The following is a 19,498-nucleotide window of genomic DNA, read 5'->3' as shown; positions in this document are numbered from 1 at the left end:
GAGTATCAATTTTTGAAAATTGCTTGCATTATGCTATGCTTTGATCTTCAGAGATTTCCTTTTTTCCTAACTAGAGTACAACTGTTATTACATGGTTGCAATACTATCAGATAGGTGGGGCTAAAAACGGCACATATTTCCTCATTTCTCTTTGCCCACCCTATTCGTGTTTTTCAATCGAAGTCAAATGCTGCTAACTGGGCTTTTAACCAAAAACCGTGCTTAACACAAAAGTGAAGCACCATTTATACGTTTCTCTTTTATACGCTTTTATCATTTATACGTTTTTTTAATTGGTCACTGCAGAGTCCAATACACATTAACGTATACCTATTATACGTTTTTTTCATTTGTACGCTTCTTCATGCAGTCCCTTCAAAAACGTATAAACGGTGCTTCACTAATTTGAAGCACTATTCGCACGATTTAAACCGGAATTAAAAGCTACGGAACAATGTTAGGAAAGCAATATACCAGACATCCCAGTTATCCCATCCTGAGACTGCAGTTTCGTTCTTATTAGAACTCCTCAGTCAGGAATGGTGAATAATCGAGCTGGAGGCAGATGTCATCTCATTGAAACTGAGATTGACGACAAACTGCTAGATAAAATAGAGTTACCTCACCAGCGAATGTCCTCTGCATGGTGTGGGTTTGACTCGTGAATTGAAGGCAAAGTTTGGGTATTTAGCAGTAAGTTACCGACCCTAAGCCAGGGCTAAGGCAGAACTACATACAATATAACAAGCAGCCTGGTTATCATATCCTGAGAGTGCTGTTTCGTTTTTATTAGAACTCACCAGCTTGGAATAGTGACTAACAGAGCTGGAGGCAGATGTCATTCCATTGAAGCTGACACGACTCAGCTTCAATATGATGACATCTGCCCCTAACTCAGTTATTCACTATTCCAGACTGATAAGTTCTAACAAGAACGGAACTGCAGTCTCTAGCTGTGATAACCGGTCTGTCTGATATACTGCATGTAGTTCTGCCTTAGCCCTGGCTTAGGGCGGGTAACTTACTGCTAAATGTTTAAAAAGGTTTCTAAAAAATCAGACAATTAAGGGTTAAACGTTCCTTTTGTTCTGTTTGTCTAGCTAGGTGGACGGAAAGCGAAAGATGCGCTCTGCATAATAAACGATGTTGCAAATACAGTCGAACCTGTTTATCTCAAACCTGCCTATCTCAAAAAACTCTCTATGTCGAAGTTTTTCGTTTTCCCTGCGCATAAAGTATTAATTCAATGTTTTCCACCATGTTTGTCTCGAATGAAATTTTCTGAAAACCTGTATATCTCGAATTTCGACTACAGTGTCTTTCTTGAATTCGATCCTCAACGATTTTCATTAACTGGAATTTGGGGACAAAAAGCATTTTTCTTAATATTAGCAGTCACATTATGCTCCAGAATTAAAACTTTATGTACAAGAAGCAAGTTTTCCAGCACTTATATCTATTTGGAAACTGAGAGGAAGGGGACATTGTTGATTAGTGAAAGTGCTTCAAAATTTTACTTTCGAGTCATTGCTCCAATTCCTTATTTTTAGAACTTTTTTCAAAACCTCTGTATCTCGAAACCTTCATATGTCGAATTTTTCTTCTCTTCCGTAAAATTCGAGATAGACAAGTTTGACTGTATTGTCTTTCTCTTCGCAGACAACTGGGACCCCACCGTGTTCCCCGTCGAAGAGGTGAAGCGGATGGTGGCGGTGATAGTGCTGCAGTCCCTGCGCGACCCCATGACGCAACTCAACGGCTTCAAGGTCATCTTCGATGTCAACAGCAATCCCTTGCGACATCTGAGATACATCACTCCACAGAACATATACCTCCTCTACCACGGCACACAGGTGAGGTCCCTTTTTCCAATGGACTATCCATTTGACATCAGTTATTGACAAATCTTTGCGGACAAATCTGTGTGTGACATAATGAAACTTTTGATAGAAAAGGTTTTTGTGATTACGTAAAATCATTTTGTATAAAACTCTTTTTTTTCTGCTTTTCATCGTTAACAATTTAATATTAAAAACAAAACGGAAAAAACTAGTATGTTGTGGCCATCACGAAACTTTCTTCTACATTTTTCCTTTTTCTGATCCCTCCCCATGCTAGACGAGGAAACAATATTCCCAACAAAAACAAAATTACACATGCCAAAACTTGACGACCATCCCAATGTCTGAATTATTGTAAAAGCAAAGCAAAGAGCGAAAATTGAAAGTTATTTTAAAAGCCTTGCTTGAATTAATTACAAATATTTTATTTGTTAACAAACATAAGATGGCAACAGTTAAAAATTTTAAATCATTGAGATAATAATTCCGATCATTTCCATACAATTAAAATCACGAGAAATACGCAGACGACAATCTATTACGATTTATCTTTCTTATTGTTGCATTAATAAAGCTATTTTTATTCGCAAAAAAAAAAAAAAATCAACACCTCTTTTAGCGATTGGAGTTAAAATTGAACCAAAGCCTGTTTACGTATGGATTCACATATATTCCAAATTTCAACCAGAACGTAGCATTACTTCTTGAGATAGGGCACTCACAATGGAAAAAAAGAACGGGCGATTGCGCTACCCTTTTTACTTTCTTCTATATCTAATATATAGAAGAAAGTATTGGATTCGTGCAAATTTTCGAATTTCGAATTTTGACGGATTCGAACGTTTTGAGGTGTGCTGAGTTCATTTCGACTATTTTTGGAAAATGTCTGTCTGTGTGTGTGTGTGTGTATGTGTGTGTGTGTGTGTGTGTATGTGTGTCACGTCTGTGTGTGACCAGTTTTTTGTGGCCGCTCTACAGCAAAAACTACCGCATGAAATCGAACGAAATTTGGTACACATATGTGCCCGTATGTGAACTTGTGCCCATTGGTTTTTGGCGTGAATTCCTCCAAGGGGGGTGGAGCAATGGGACGTTTTTTGAGTTACGCGTGCTTGCTATTCCTCAGGAAGTAACTGGCGGAATAAAACAAAATTTGGTCCATATGTTGCCATTAACAGGAACAGGTGCTGATTCAATTTTGGTGTCAATAACTCAAACGGGGGTTGAGCTATAGAACGTTTTTTTGTCGTCAATTGTGACTGCTGTATCTCAAGAAATAATGAACGGAATGAAAGAAAAATTTATCGGCAAGTAGCCCTTAGTGGGTATAAGAGCTGATTTTATTTTGGTGTCAACAGCTAAAAAGGAGGTAGCGCAATCGCCCGTTCTTTTTTACTTTCTTCTATATCTAATATATAGAAGAAAGTATTGGATTCGTGCAAATTTTCGAATTTCGAATTTTGACGGATTCGAACGTTTTGAGGTGTGCTGAGTCCATTTCGACCATTTTTGGAAAATGTCTGTCTGTCTGTGTGTGTGTGTGTATGTATGTATGTGTGTGTGTGTGTGTGTGTGTATGTATGTGTGTCACGTCTGTGTGTGACCAGTTTTTTGTGGCCACTCTACAACAAAAACTACCGCATGAAATCGAACGAAATTTAGTACACATATGTGCCCCTATGTGAACTTGTGCCAATTAGTTTTTGGCGCGAATTCCTCCAAGGGGGGTGGAGCAATGGGACGTTTTTCGAGTTACGCGTGCTTGCTATTCCTCAGGAAGTAACTGGCGGAATCAAACAAAATTTGGTCCATATGTTGGTATTAACAGGAACAGGTGCTGATTCAATTTTGGTGTCAATAACTCAAACGGGGGTTGAGCTGTAGAACGTTTTTTGTCGTCAATTGTGACTGCTGTATCTCAAGAAATAATGAACGGAATGAAAGAAAAATTTATCGGCAAGTAGCCCTTAGTGGGTATAAGAACTGATTTTATTTTTGTGTCAACAGCTAAAAGGGGGGTAGCGCAATCACCCGTTCTTTTTTTCCATTTTGAGTGCCCTATCTCAAGAAGTAATACTACGTTCTGGTTGAAATTTGGAATATATGTGAATCCATATGTAAACAGGCTTTGGTTCTATTTTGACGCCGATCGCTCCAAGAGGTGTTGATTTTTTTTTTTTTTTTTTTTGAGAATAAAAATATTTTTATTAATGCAACAATAAGAAAGATAAATCGTAATAGATTGTCGTCTGCGTATTTCTCGTGATTTTAATTGTATGGAAATGATAGGAAATATTATCTCAATCACGGAGTAGGAAGAAGGAGAGAAATGTCCTACGGGATTGCTAGTGTAAAAGTGGCAACGTTTGTTCACTATTTCCAGAGGGCGCTGTATGTGCACCGCTCCCGACAATCGCAGCAGATCAATGTAAATGATGCTAAGTTTCTCTTTTTTTTAGAAGCAGCTATTAAAGCAAAAAAAGAAAAAAACTACTGGAAATTGGTTGTAATAAGGGGACAATATAGTGGACGATGTACGGCTTTCGTCCACAGAAAGTTAGCGCAGTATTTTGATGGAAAAATTTATTTTATTTTTCGTCACCAACTTGCCGAATTCGTCTGCTATTAATATTGCGCTGTGCGATGTTTTATTTTTTACGAGTTGGAATGTTTCTATTCCTGTAAATAATTGACGAAATGAGAATGTAGTAGAATTAATTACGTAAATACTTTTTTTAATTAGTTGTACATTTCGTGACATGTTTCGAGAACTAATTAAAGCGAAATAATTTTTTGCTTTCACGACCTTCAACAGATAAAAATAAAAGTTAATATTCTATTCACTTAACTTCAAGCTGATATTAATTATAATAATTTTATTCACGTGTTTACTCACTGCTTAAACAGATTGCATTTTTTTCGACAACCAAATGAAAAAAAAAATCGAGAAACCTTATTCATTCAAAAAAATTATACCTTGGAACGCTTTTTTGAGATAGTTTGTGAGGTTTTCTGTTGAAAATAATCATGTGTATTTTTTAAATGAAAAAGGTTTCCCGATTTTTTTCCGATTTAGTTGTAGAAAAAAATGCAATAATAATAAAAAAATAATGATAACAATTCTGTTTAAGCAGTGAGAAAACACGTGAATAAAATTATTACAATCAATATCAGCTTGAAGTTAAGTGAATAGAACATTAACATTTATTTTTTTTTTGTTAAAGGTCGTGAAAGCAAAAAATTGTTTCGCTTTAATTAGTTCTCGAAGCATGTCACGAAATTTACAACTAATTAAAAAAAGTATTTACGTAATTAATTCTACTACATTCTCATTTCGTCAATTATTTTCAGGAATAGAAACATTCACACTCGTAAAAAATAAAACATCGCACAGCGCAATATTAATAGCAGACGAATTCGGCAAGTTGGTGATGAAAAATAAAATACATTTTTCCATCAAAATACTGCGCTAACTTCCTGTAGACGAAAGCCGTACATCGTCCACTATATTGACCCCTTATTACAACAAATTTCCAGCAGTTTTTTCTTTATTTTGCTTTAATAGCTGCCTCTAAAAAAATGAGAAACTTAGCATCATTTACATTGATCTGCTGCGATTGACGGGAGCGGTGCACATACAGCGCCCTCTGGAAATAGTGAACAAACGTTGCCACTTCTGCATAGTAAAGATTTATCTCCTTCCCTTTAATCTCCCTGATCTCAATGATTTAAAATTTTGAACTGTTGCCATCTTATGTTTGTTAACAAATAAAATATATGTAATTCATTCAAGCAAGGCTTTTAAAATAACTTTCAATTTTCGCTCTTTGCTTTGCTTTTGCAATAATTCAGACATTGGGATAGTCGTCAAGTTTTTGCATGTGTCATTTTGTTTTTGTTGGGAATATTGCTTCCTCGTCAAGCATGGGGAGGGATCAGAAAAAAAAAAAAAAATATATATAGAAGAAAGTTTCGTGATGGCCACAACATACTAGTTTCCATTGTGAGTGCCCTATCTCAAGAAGTAATGCTACGTTCTGGTTGAAATTTGGAATATATGTGAATCCATATGTAAACAGGCTTTGGTTGAATTTTGACGCCAATCGCTCCAAGAGGTGTTGATTTTTTTTTTTTTTTTTTTTTTTTTTGCGAATAAAAATAGCCTTATTAATGCAACAATCTATATATATAATTCTCTTACGTGCCGGCAAATGAAGGGGTGAATTTCTAAACCTCTGTTGGCAACACTTCGCCGATAAATCATGTAAACAAACTTCTACGTTGTTTTGAAATCTTGAATCACAGAATACTCAACGAACTTTTTTTTTTTTTTGAGATGAGTTTGAGTCGGGCTGTGGCCCATTTCAACCTTAATCAGCAAAGAAAAGCTCAAAGAAGGCAGGAAACCGTTCTTGAATCCAATTTAAGACGAGCCATTTCCAGAGTTGTATTCTCTGATTCGCTGCCGATAATTTTTAGCGGCTGGGGAATTTTCAGTCAGCAGTTCCTTCAACAGATCAGGTGCGTCACACAATGCCGGTAACCGCACCTTTCCGTCATGGCAACATTTAGTATATTTATTTGCAGTATTACGCTCTTTCTGCCAATAAAGAGCACCACAAAATTCGCATTCTTCACACATTGCTCCACAATCATGTTCATCGGCAATGTTGTTTTGAACGCGTAGGCGCTTTGAGCGTCGTCTATTCTCTGCTTCAGTACGACAGTTCAGTTCAAAATGAATAACCGAGAAAGAATTTACTTTATTCCTTTTATTCTCAGCTGAAAGGTTTCGCCAAATTTGTTTAGGGTTATAGTAGTTTTAGTATTGTGCAAGCAAAGTAGCCTTGGCGAGTTTTCGCGTTTTTAGTTAAACCATTTTTTGTTCGTGACGTGGCAAGGATTCAGAATAACAACAAGAAGGACAAACGTTTGAGAAAATATGTTTGGTGCTCTCTGAGCCTGTTTTTAGTCATGGCCAGCTCTATGTGGCATTATCAAGAACAAGATCTTTTGAAGCAGTGTCAGTTGTGGCTCCCAAACGGGACATTTTTAATTGTGTATATGAGGAAGTTTTCTCAGATTAGAATATATAAGAGTGTAAATATGTAAATATATATAAGAGTGTAAATAATGTAAATACATCCCTCGGGGGAGCCTGTAACCCCTAGAGGGCGCGTCCCCAGGTGGCGGATAGGGGAATGCCTTCATTGGTTTTCCAATGGGTGGTAGAAGGGAAATAAAATACCTTCCGCGGACCAACAGGTAGAAGTGCAATCTCTCCAAAGCAATGACAGACACTTTTGTATCTATAATGGTAAAGTTGTGCACATTGCCAAGGCAGTCATCTTACATACAGCAAAGTTAAACTGTCGAAAATCTGGCTAAAGCAGACAAATTAACATTATGAACGTAATTTTCATATTGGTTAAATGGATGGTGACCTAAATGCAATTACCAACTTTAATTTTTACGGAAAATTTTAGCTAGGCTAATGTATTGGCATACAGCGAGCGAGCGAAGCGAGCATGGATCGCGAAGCGATCCACAGGGAACTGCGTAAGCAGTTCCGGGGGTTGGCGAGCGATAGCGAGCAGGGGGCGATAGCCCCCTAGAATAAATAAAAGTAGAATAAATAAAAGTAGCTAGGAATGAATAAAAATAGCCTTATTAATGCAACAATAAGAAAGATAAATCGTAACAGATTGTCGTCTGCGTATTTCTCGTGATTTTAATTGTATGGAAATAATAGGAAATATTATCTCAATGATTTAAAATTTTTAACTGTTGCCATCTTGCGTTTGATAACAAATAAAATATTTGTAATTAATTCAAGCAAGGCTTTTAAAATAACTTTCAATTTTCGCTCTTTGCTTTGCTTTTGCAATAATTCAGACATTGGGATGGTCGTCAAGTTTTTGCATGTGTGATTTTGTTTTTGTTGAGAATATTGCTTCCTCGTTAAATATGTTTTCGCTGCAAAAATAACAAAAGACCTTTCAGTGGATTTAAATTAATGTCTTCGTTAATTAATGTGGGTCAATACATACATCCGAAGACGCAACCTAGCTAAGAACACTCTCAATCAACTCTCCTTAGGAACATTTTTTTTTTTTTTTTCAAAAATTGGTCCATCCGTTTTGGCGCTAGAGTGCCACAGACAGATACACAGACACGTCAAACTTATAACCCCCTTCCTTTGTGTGTTGGGGGTTAAAAACGTAAATGCAATCCTTTGCAATTTGAAATTTTTTGCCAAATAAACATACACATCAAAATTACATTAACAGTATAGCTCACAAATGTAAAATAGTTCCACAACTCCGTTGTTTATCGCCAAATGCGCCAAGTGACTATCAAATTAAAAGAAAATCAATTAACATACGTACAATGAATTTAACCTAAAAAGTAATAACAATAAAACATTCGTAAACAATAATGACAACAGCGCAATAACCAAATCAAGAATCCCCCAGTTGATCTTTCGAACCTATCCGTAGCCGAAGATGACGTCACTGCAGAAAAGACATTTAGAAAAAAATCAAAATTTAGCCTTGAAAATTGGCTTAATTAGAATCACTTATATCTCCTGTTCGATAGAAATGTAACAAACATCTTGTTCAGAAAAACAAACCCTTTCCAACGATATATGACGTTAGTAGAAAGGGGATTTCTACCCACTAACTGGGCGTAATACGTGGAATTTTAACTTAATTAATTAATTTAAAAAAAATAATTCGAAATTTAGAAGATGGGCTTCAAGGTGCAAACTCCAAAGGTACGTTTAAATTTTGTGCCAAGTTTCAGGGTTGTAGGTGCTATGGGGTCTTCCGGCCATCGGGTACAACAAACAGACAAACAAAGAAACAACGTCACCTTTATATATTTAGGTTGGGTTCGATGAGCGACCGATAGCTCATCGATTAAAATAACGATATCACCTGCAATGCTTTAGCATTAGATGACGTCACGGTGGTCACGTGATCAATCGACCGGTCGTTACCGGTTGAGTTTGTCGAACGTAAGCTCAGATAAAAAGAAGAAAAACTTCAATATTCATTCAGTGGTGAGAAAAATAGAAATTTGGGTCGGAATGTTTCCTCGAATACAGACCTTTCTACCCTCAGTTCACGAAGTAAAAATAGTATCGATAGTTATCCCTCAAAGCCTACCCGAATAAAAATTTTATTTCAACAAAAAAAAAAAAAAAAAAAAACGCGTTAAAATGAAAGAGTGAATATATCGCCCTCCCCCACTCCATGGGCATTTTTTTATTTTAATTAGAGGAAGCGCGTTAATTGGACCAAAAAAGAGGTTTCTCTCCCCGGAGTTAAAAAAGAATTTATCCGAAAGACTCATTTCTACTAGATTAAAATAAAACTCCTCCGTACTTATCCACACCCCCTTAAGAAAAAAGTCAATTTAATTGAAATATGCATTAAAGTTCTATCAACATCCTTCTTTCCAAAAGTGTTTTTATTTTTTTTCTATTCCAATTTTATGAAAATTTTACTGAGCAAATTATCGCAACGTGGAAGAGTAAATAACGAAATTATCATAACGTGGAACCGTAACATTGGCGAGCAAATGAACATAGTAAATTGGCGAGAAATTCGTCATCCATTATCTATAAATATACAAGTCAACCAAATGACCTTTTAATCTTCAACTACGGGCAAAGCCGTGCGGGTACCACTAGTTTAAAATAACTTTCAATTTTTGTTCTTTGCTTTCCTTTTGCGATTATTCGGAAATTAGTATGGTCGTCCAGGTTTTGCGAGTGTAATTTTGTTTTTGATGGGAATATTGCTTCCTCGTCAAGCACGGAGAGGGATCAGATTTCATAAGAAAGATATAGAAGAAAGTTTCGTGATGGCCACAACATACTAGTTTAGCTGTTGACACCAAAATAAAATCAGCTCTTATACCCACTAAGGGCTACTTGCCGATAAATTTTTCTTTCATTCCGTTCATTATTTCTTGAGATACAGCAGTCACAATTGACCACAAAAAACGTTCTATAGCTCAACCCCCGTTTCAGTTATTGACACCAAAATTGAATCAGCACCTGTTCCTGTTACTGGCAACATATGGACCAAATTTTGTTTGATTCAGCCAGTTACTTCCTGAGGAATAGCAAGCACGCGTAACTCAAAAAACGTCCCATTGCTCCACCCCCTTGGAGGAATTCGCGCTAAAAACCAATGGGCACAAGTTCACATACGGGCACATATGTGTACCGAATTTCGTTCAATTTCATGCGGTAGTTTTTGCTGTAGAGCGGCCACAAAAAACTGGTCACACACAGACGTGACACACACACACAAATACACACACACAGACAGACAGACATTTTCCAAAAATAGTCGAAATGGACTCAGCACGCCTCAAAACGTTCGAATCCGTCAAAATTCGAAATTCGAAAATTTGCACGAATCCAATACTTTCTTCTATATATTAGATATAGAAGAAAGTAAAAAAACGAGCTGATGTGTGCATCACATGACTTCCTTTTACTGCAATTTAACGATAAAAGTGCCTCGGAGTAAGCAAAGAAACACTTTAAATGTTTTCACCACAAGTTTGTTGCAAACTGAAGCAAAAAAACTGTTTTATACCGATAAATTTTCCCAATATTGGCAATTTCAATGTGATTCGAAGGTTAACTCTCTAAATATGGCCAAATTGAAACCACATTAAAAAAAAAAAACGCCACTTTTGCCGCCAAGTTAGTGACAAAACTTGGCGATCAAAAGCTTGGCGATATATCGCCAACTGTTTGCCAAATTATACCACCACTTGAGTTTGCATTAAGATTAACAATGATTTTTCCCCAAAAAGGTGTAAAAGACCCCCTTGGGGAACATCCGAATGCTACCAAAATAGGAGGTGCACAACTAGACCCCAGTAGGAGTCTATGCACCAAATTTCAACCATAGGACATACCGTTTTGGAGTTATGCGATATACATACGCACATGCACACATACGCATGCATACGTACTTACAGACGTCACGAGAAAACTCGTTGTAATTAACTCGGGGATCGTCGAAATGGATATTTCTGGTGTCTATGCGTTCACAGGTGTATATCCACTTGTGGTCGAGTTGAAAAAAAAACTCAATATTCATTCGAGGGCGAGCAAAATGGAAATTAAGGCCGATTTTGAGTGAAAATTTTTTCGCTAATATAATACTTCCTTTACTATGTAAAAGGAAGTAAAAATTGTTTAATCTTTCGATTTTTGTTCTAATTTTGCTCTTGGTGACGGAATGACATTCGTCTTGTCCATTTGTTTTGATCACGTCAACCAAGCTTTTGGAGTTTTTAGTGTTCTGTGAATTATGCATGAATTCATTCTTTTAACTGATTTGTGTTTTTTGAGTTACAGAGGTAACAATGAGAAATTGTAAATTCAAATAATTTGTCGTGCAGAGAATGAAAATAATTGACGTTTATATGTTGTGATGGAATGACAAGAATTTTGTAAGTCCATATATTGCGATAAAAAAACATATTTTAAATTTAATAACTAAATTTATTACTCTTAGCCCATAGAAAATTGCCGCGTACAGTATAATAAATGAAATTACTTATAAAAATCGTTCCAATAAAGTTAGCAAATATACTTATGCCCAAAATTAAGGTCTGAAACATGTTGAGGAAGTGAATATTCGACGTATGGACTGGCCCTAATAGACAAGACGAATGTCATTCCGTAACAAAAAGCACAAAATAGAACAAAAATTGAAAGATTAAATCTTTTTTTTTTCTGTTTTGTTTTCAATATTTTATCGTTAACGATGAAAAGCAGAAAGAAAAAGGAGTTTTATACAGAATGATTTTACGTAATCACAATAACTTTTATTTTTTATCAAAAACGTCATTCTGTCACACATAGCAAAGATTTCTCGAGTATCGTGGGCTTCCTATGCCGCGTTGCAGTGATAGTGCTGGTGCAAATTCTACAATTCATCACAGGAACCGGCCCACATTTAAATATTTATCTTTTAAGGAACGTTAAAAGCTTTAAAAGAACATAAAAGGTAAAAACTTGAATAACCCCCCCCCCCCCCCCCCCCGGATCAAAGTCGTTCACACAGCCATCGCTCAGAATCGGAAGCCTCTGACACGTTTATTCTTTTCTTTCTTTCGCTGCTTAATTGCACAGGTTCAGAGCCTGATTACCGCAGGGGCATGCGGGGCACAGGCCCCCTCCTCTTAGATTCAGGGGGGCCCAAAATCCCCTCAATTTATCATGCTAATTAAAAATAGATAATGATTTCACTCAAAATTTAGAGTATAATGATATTATTGATAGTTTTGCAAGAGCCAAGACAAAGAAAAAAAAATCCCAAAAAATAAAAATTCCTTTTCAAAATTTGATTTCTGTACAAATCTCAAAACCACTCCAAGCTTAGTCTGTATTTACTATTAAAAGTTATATCATAGATAACTTTGATATTTACGGAACTGGAACGGGCAAAGTTTAACCACATCTTATAGAATTATCGTATATTATATCTCTTCTACATTTAAATGTTGTGATATGAGGTACCACCAAATTTAGCATGGTTGTGTCGATACGCAAGTATCGAAATATTTTACAGCTTCCGAATAAGCAGGAATAGGGTTAGGGGCTACAAAATGAATTTCATGCCCAGTGTCTTCAAAAATCTTAGTCGGGTTCTAAGAGGGGCCCTGAAATAGAAATGTGCCACATGTCCAATATCAGAATGATCGTGCTCTACACAGGTTTATTTTGATGAGGACTACAATCTGAGTTCCTTGCCTCCCTTACGCATGATATATTTTTATTACACATATAAACAACACATGAAAGAATTTACATCACAAAGAAGGGAAAGTAAAACCGGAGCGTGGGTGGGAGTCGAACCCACCGCCTCAAGTGTGCCAATGTCAAGCAGTCACCCAGACCGCTCGGCCACTGAGGCCTTGTTTGTTCTTTTCACCTTGCTTCTAGCCGCAAGTAACTCAGTTCACTTCACTTCACAAGCCTTTTGGTTTGCACATTTGCATGGAATTTTGTGCCGCAAGTAACTCAGTTCGCTTCACTTCACAAGCCTTTTGGTTTGCGCATTTGGAATTTTGTGCCACCACACCAAGCATTTATTGACATCCTCATAAAACAGTATGAAAGCTAGTGGTGAAACTCGTATAGCAGTGCACGGTGGTCACGCTCCATATTAGACAGGTTTCCCCGTGATAAACGCTTTATCTCTGATTCATAATTTAACACTTTTTGGTGTATCCTTTTCGGATTTCATAATTAATATATTTCCATGTTGTTACGTTTCTGCGTTCTTTCTCCTATTGTAATCAGGGCCGCAGGGAGCCAATGCGGGCCCCTCGCCCTCAAAAAAGAAGAAAGAGAAAGGAAAAGAAAAGGGGGAAAGAAGAAAGGGAGAAGGAGAAGAAAAAGTGGGGAAAAGAAGTGAAAAGGGAGAAAAAGAAAAGAAGAGGGGGAAAAAGAAAAGAAGAGGGGGCGAGAAAAATATCAAAACTGCTTATTAGAAGACAATTAACTCTATTTTAACTGCAACAACAGAAAATAGCAAAAGTGTCAATTTTACTTAATCTTTACGTTTTCTCTTCTTCGAAGTCCCCTCCCCTTTTCTTTCTCCCTTTCTTTTTTTCTTTCCTTCTTTTTGGGTCAGTTTTGACGGGCTCCTAGTTTCCGACTAGGCTGACATGGCCTCTCGTCGGGCCTGATTGTAATATACCTTTGTTCCAAGTTACGTGGCAACACAGTGAAGAGTCTCTGTTTTCGCAGATTTTATGATTGTGATCTTAGTCTTCGACATGAGTGTACATATGTATTTGTACATTCAAAAATGTTGTCATTTTCATGGAATTACACTGGATAATGGGCTTTTTGCGTTGCAGGAGTGCATACCCGGCAGGTTCAAGGCCGTCCATTTCGTGAACGATTCCATCACTTTCAAGGCAGCGTGGTTCATATTCAAGAATTTCCTCACGGATAAGTTTCGAAAAAGAGTAAGTAGCCTTATAGATTCCACAGGAATACGGTAGACTTTCGAAGAACCGGATTATTCTGCCGTGCAAAGCGGAAAAGTGGAATCTGCAGCTGAGTTCAAAGTGAGAAATTAGCCTTTAAAGTTGTGTGCCTCCATGTATTTGATTCAGGTGAAACTTTTTCAGAATTTTTTTAAAAATATTTCCCATCGATAAATGACCATAAAACATTGTACTTGGGTGAAATATGCGGCAAAGCACCACCTGGTGAAAATAGGTCAATTTCGACAAAAAAGTGCAGATACGACTTTTGTGCTTAGCACGGCAGTATTAGTGTTGCGATCGATCGCCAAATCATAAACGGCGTCAATTTTGTTAAAACATGAGCGCCCGAAGGTGAAATATACCTTTGTGCAACACTTGATAAGCGCGAGGGTTTTACTGACAGTTTATTTGAAACTAGCTGCGTTACCCGGTCTACCTTGAAAATAAAAAATGTGTCAAGTGACGTATATTCAACAATCAGGCGTAAAAAATAAATAAAAAAAAACATCATGATTTCCCTTCCAAACAATGACGACAGATATTAAAATACTCTTAAGAAATTAAATCCAGAAAGCTGGATTTAAAATGCGTAACCATGGAAACACAAAATAAAATAAGTTTAAATAATTGAAATGCGAAAGAAAATGGTTCACAATTTGAATGGAATCGAGATTTCTTAAATTTGATTTAAAAAGGCTTGTAACTTTTTTTCCCTTTCGAGATAAAAGCTTATTTTTTCGACCATATAGGTCGAGTGAGATCTGGAGTAAAAAAGGTCGCTTTTTCCAATGGCGTCAAAAAGAAAGCTGTGGGACAATTCCTTCACTTTTTATTGATTTATTTAATGAAGAAAGTAGTACCTAAATTTCAGCTAAGCCTAAAAAAATTCGAGCTAAGAACGCAAATAACTCCCGCCGTAATAAAGTTAGAACATCGAAACAAATTGCAAAGAACGCGGAAAATTCTACTTTCTAACGATATGTAATATTAATATGTGCAAGTAACTTTTCACCCCATATTTGAGAATTTATGTGAAAATTGGATGTAAATTGGAATAAAATGAGAACTATTCATCGAATTTTATTCGAACTGGTCTGCAAACCTTTTCAGGACTTAAAGGAACAAACTGAAAATTTCAGCGCAATCGGCCGGGTAGTTCTCGAGTTTTGCGAGTTCAAACACACAGACGCTTTTGGGGGACTTCATTTTAAACTATGTAGAGATACATATCCATTATTCTCGATTATCGGTCCGGAATTTCGTGATCCAGATTTATGAGTCTACTGTGATATTGAGGCACGACTACGTCAAAACACGGAAACAAACCAAGATTATAGCCGAGAAGACAAAGTTTTAGTGTTTGATCAGCGCTTTTCAGGTCTTGCAAAACAAGATAAAGTATTTACCGAAATTTTGAAGTAAATTTCTTTGGTTAGAGGGGGAGTAAAAATTTTCTCCAGATCCTCTGACAAATATTCCGTCATTCACCTATGTTCACTCCTTTAATTATCTGTTAAAGTGTGGGAAACGAATTTTTTTTTAGAGTGAATTATCCCTTCAGTGCAATTCCTGCAACGAAGAAAGCGTTTCAATGACAATCTCAACATGATCGTAACGTACGATTCTATGCGATTTCTCCAGATATTACCAAACTAACACTAGATTTGGAGTCTCATTATTGAAACCACCAAATTTGCTACAATAACGATAAGTAGTCGCCAAATCTTTCGTCAAGCCTAGTAATTTTTAATATTCTCAGCTCTTTCCGTCTATGCAAGCAGCCTCTTTGTCGGGTCAAAACATTAATTAAGGAAAAGAATGGAAGACACATTTCTTGGATTTTAGAGCCAGTTTTCGGCCCTGATATTGCAACAGCTACTGAGCTGATATTTAGAAGTATTTTCTGGTTACCGAGTTGGTTAACGATAGAGGTTGGTCAGCAAAGAGAGCATGGGCGGAGCTACTGGTGCGTATATATATATATATATATATATATATATATATATATATATATATATATATATATATATATATATATATATATATATACATAGTATAAAATGAAGTCTCCAAAAAGCGTCTGTGTGTTTGAACTCGCAAAACTCGAGAAATACCTGGCCGATTTCGCTGAAATTTTTACAGTTTGTTCCTTTATGTCCTGAGAAGGTTTGCAGACCTGTTCGGAAAAAAAATCGATGAATAGTTCTTTTCTTATTCCAATTTAGGCACAATTTTCACGTAAATTCTCGAATATGGGGATGAAAAATTGCTTGCACATATTAATATTGCATATCATTAGAAAGGGTAGAATTTTCCGCGTTCTACGCAATTTGTTTCAATGCTCTAACTTTGTTACGGCGGGAGTTATTGGCGTTTTTAGCTCGAATCATTTTAGGCTTAGCTGAAATTTAGGCACTACTTTCTTCAATAAATCTTTCAATAAAAAGTGAAGGAATGGTCCCACACTTTCCATTTTGACACCATTGGAAAGAGCGACATTTTTTACTCCAGATCCATCTCGACCTTTGGTCGAAAAACTAAGCTTCTCTCCCCAAAGGGAAAAAAGTTACAAGCCTTTTTCATCAAATTCAAAAAATCGCATTTCCATTCAAATTGTTGACCATTTTCTTTCGCATTTTAATTCCTTAAACTTAGTTTATCTTGTGTTTCCATGGTTTCGCTTTTTAAATCCATCGTTCTCGATTTAATTTCTCAAAAATATTTTAATATGTCGTCATTGTTTGGAAGGGAAATTTTGCATGATTTTTTTTATTATTATTATTTAATCCTGATTGTTGAGTATACGTCACTTGATAAAATTTGTATTTTCAAGGTGGACCGGGCAAAGCCGGGCAACGCAGCTAGTATATATATATACAGGGTGTTCCGTTTTAACCTGCAAGACCTTTATTTTCGCAACCGTTAATCCTAGATGTATACTTCCAATTGCAAAAATGTTCAAAATCAGATGCAGGGTTAAGATACTGAAAATTTGAAGTGAAAATAAAATTTAGTCAAAAAATACAAAATTCGACTTTTTATGCGGGCCCCATGTCCCCTAACTTATATTTAGGGAAATTATATCCATTGAAAAATAATTCCAGCACAAAAAGTTTGAAATTAGAACAACCAATATTCACCGAGATATAAAACGCAGCGTTTTGTGACTTGCACCACTTTTCACTCGCCGTCAATAACACCTTTTAGGGGAAAATATAGTGGTTACAAGTGTTTAAAATTACATGTGTGCATAGAGTGATTTTTCAAATTAATTCGAGGTTTTGTAGTGTATTTTTGCGTATCACGGCATAACATTTGCATTTATTTTTGAATAGCAATGAAAAATATAAGTACCTTGGTTTTCTCACTTTGACGACTTGTCATTCTTCTGAAAGAGCGATAAGTTCCTATCTCGTCTTCTGTGTGGTCCCTTAAATTTTTAAACTGGAATATCTCGTTGAGTTTTGCTCACACAAATGTCAAGTTTTTTGCGTTAGTAATAGTTTTCAATGGAGATTATTTCTCTAAATATTGGTTTGGGGATCCAGGGCCCGTATAAAAAGTTAAATTTCGTATTTTTTGACTCATTTTTATTTTCGCTTCAAACTTTCAATATCTTAACTCGACATCTGATTTTGAACATTTCTGCAATTGGAAGTATACATCAAGGGTTAACGGTTGCGAAAATAAAGGCCTTGCAGGTTAAAACGGAACACCCTGTATATATATAAGAAAAATGATTCAATTTTGAGTAAGAATGTTTTATTCCATCCAGATTAGAATGTTGTTAGTCACACTTTTTGGGGTATTTTGATTGGCATCAAGCACAATAGAATACAAAGATTAATGAATTAAAGCAAACATTAATGCTGATGTCTCTAAGAGTTAGGGGCAAGAAATGCCTTTTGATAAGTAGTTTTCATTTGATTCAAAGGCTTAAACCTTACCTTTACTTTTTCCAGATATTCTTCCACTCCAAAATGGAATCTTTGTTCGACCACTTCCCGCGCTCCATCCTGCCCACCAAATATGGCGGCACTCTGGAAGATTACGACATGACCGAGTGGTTGAAAGACGTCATGCAACCGGAAAAACTGGCAACGCTCGGTGGCACCATTCAGACCACCACGTGATCTTTCGAGACGAGTCTCAAGTGGGCAGACGGAAATCGATATTTATTCAAACACATATAGACTCATTTGAACAAAAAGACGCTGGTCGTTGAATATGTCAAACGGAGGAGCATATTTGTTGAGATATATGCTACTGTCTTCGGCCCAGGAGCAACAGCGACAGAAATTCCGACGCTGTTATCGATTACAAGCCGAATACTGCGGAATCGACCAAATATGCAGAGCAGCATATACTGAGCTATGGACATCACACCATTTGAGAGAATTTATCCATTTCATATGACGTCACAGAGCAATCAACGAATCACGGTCATCTGGTAGAAGTAATCTTTGATGATCAAATAAATTGCAGCCAATCGTAAAACGATTAGTCACATTATGTTTGTTAATTAAATTGTAAAGAACCAATTACAAACACAAAATGTTTTTGCTGCTACTTTGCTCAAGATCTGAAGCCAGTTTTTAAGTAAACGATGAACATTATCACACGTTGTTAAAATCGACTGAATTCGGAATCACATATTTCTTCAATAGAGTTCATTCAAAACTAACATTGTATATCTTACTATTCTTATAATTAGTTTTGACTTTGAAATAAAGCTAAGAAAGTTACTTATCTTAAAATAAAAAACTGTTTCAATTGTATACCTTACGATTCCTATAACTACTGTTTTGACTTTGAAATGAAGCTATGGAACTTATTTATCTTAAAATAAAGAACTGTTGTAATTGTATATCTTACAATTCCCCTAACTACAGGGTGTCCTGAAAAAGACCGACTGTTTTTAAAAACTTATAACAAGAAAACGGTAAATGATAAAAATATAATTATTGCAGAAAATTCATGTGGTGGACCGTAAATTCCCCCCCCCCCTTATTTCCAAATATTAGTTGAAATTTTTTACAATAGATGGCGCTGCAGATAGTAAGCCCCATAAGTCAAAATATATATATATAAAATTACGTCGTAATTTTTCGAAAATAATGAACAAAAGAACAACACAATATTTTCAAACAATCGTCGGCTGTAATCCCATGTCACAATCGGAGGAAAAATCAGTGAACTTCAGTTCTTCTTTTTTGACTTACCGGCTTACTATGTGCAGCGCCATCTATTGAAACATTTTTGAACTAAAATTTGGAACTCTGAAGGAAGAAATTTAGCGCCCACCACCTGAAGTTTCTGCAAGAATTTGTTTTTTATCATTAACCGTTCTGCTGTTATAAATTTTTGAAAATAGTCAGTCTTTTTCAGGACACCCTGTAGGTACTGATTTGATTTTCAAATGAAGCTAAGAAAGTTATTAATCTTAAAACAAAGAACTGTTTCAATTGTATGTACCTCAATTTCTATAATTACTGTTTTCACTATGAAATAAAGCTAAGAAAGGTATTTATTTTAAAATGGAGAACTGTTTAAAGTGTAAGGAAACCTTTAATTCGGTGATGAAATAAAATGCCAACATAGCAGAGAAAATGATA

The 19,498-nt window shown here is 36.1% G+C and overlaps 1 protein-coding gene across 1 annotated transcript in view; it reads left to right on the top strand.

Moving 5' to 3' along the window:
* LOC129228019 (alpha-tocopherol transfer protein-like) overlaps nt 1-18,644 on the top strand; it is a 41,730-nt gene extending 23,086 nt beyond the window's left edge. The window contains exons 4-6 of the mRNA XM_054862645.1: nt 1,660-1,853; nt 13,749-13,859; nt 17,846-18,644. Coding sequence (XP_054718620.1) covers nt 1,660-1,853; nt 13,749-13,859; nt 17,846-18,016 — 476 coding nt within the window. The 3' untranslated portion in view covers nt 18,017-18,644. The remainder of the gene's footprint in view (nt 1-1,659; nt 1,854-13,748; nt 13,860-17,845) is intronic.
* The last annotated feature ends 854 nt before the right edge of the window (nt 18,645-19,498 follow it).

The sequence above is a fragment of the Uloborus diversus genome, chromosome 8 (assembly GCF_026930045.1).
Source record: "Uloborus diversus isolate 005 chromosome 8, Udiv.v.3.1, whole genome shotgun sequence".
NCBI lineage: Eukaryota > Metazoa > Arthropoda > Arachnida > Araneae > Uloboridae > Uloborus > Uloborus diversus.
This window is presented reverse-complemented; position numbering and strand designations above follow the sequence as displayed.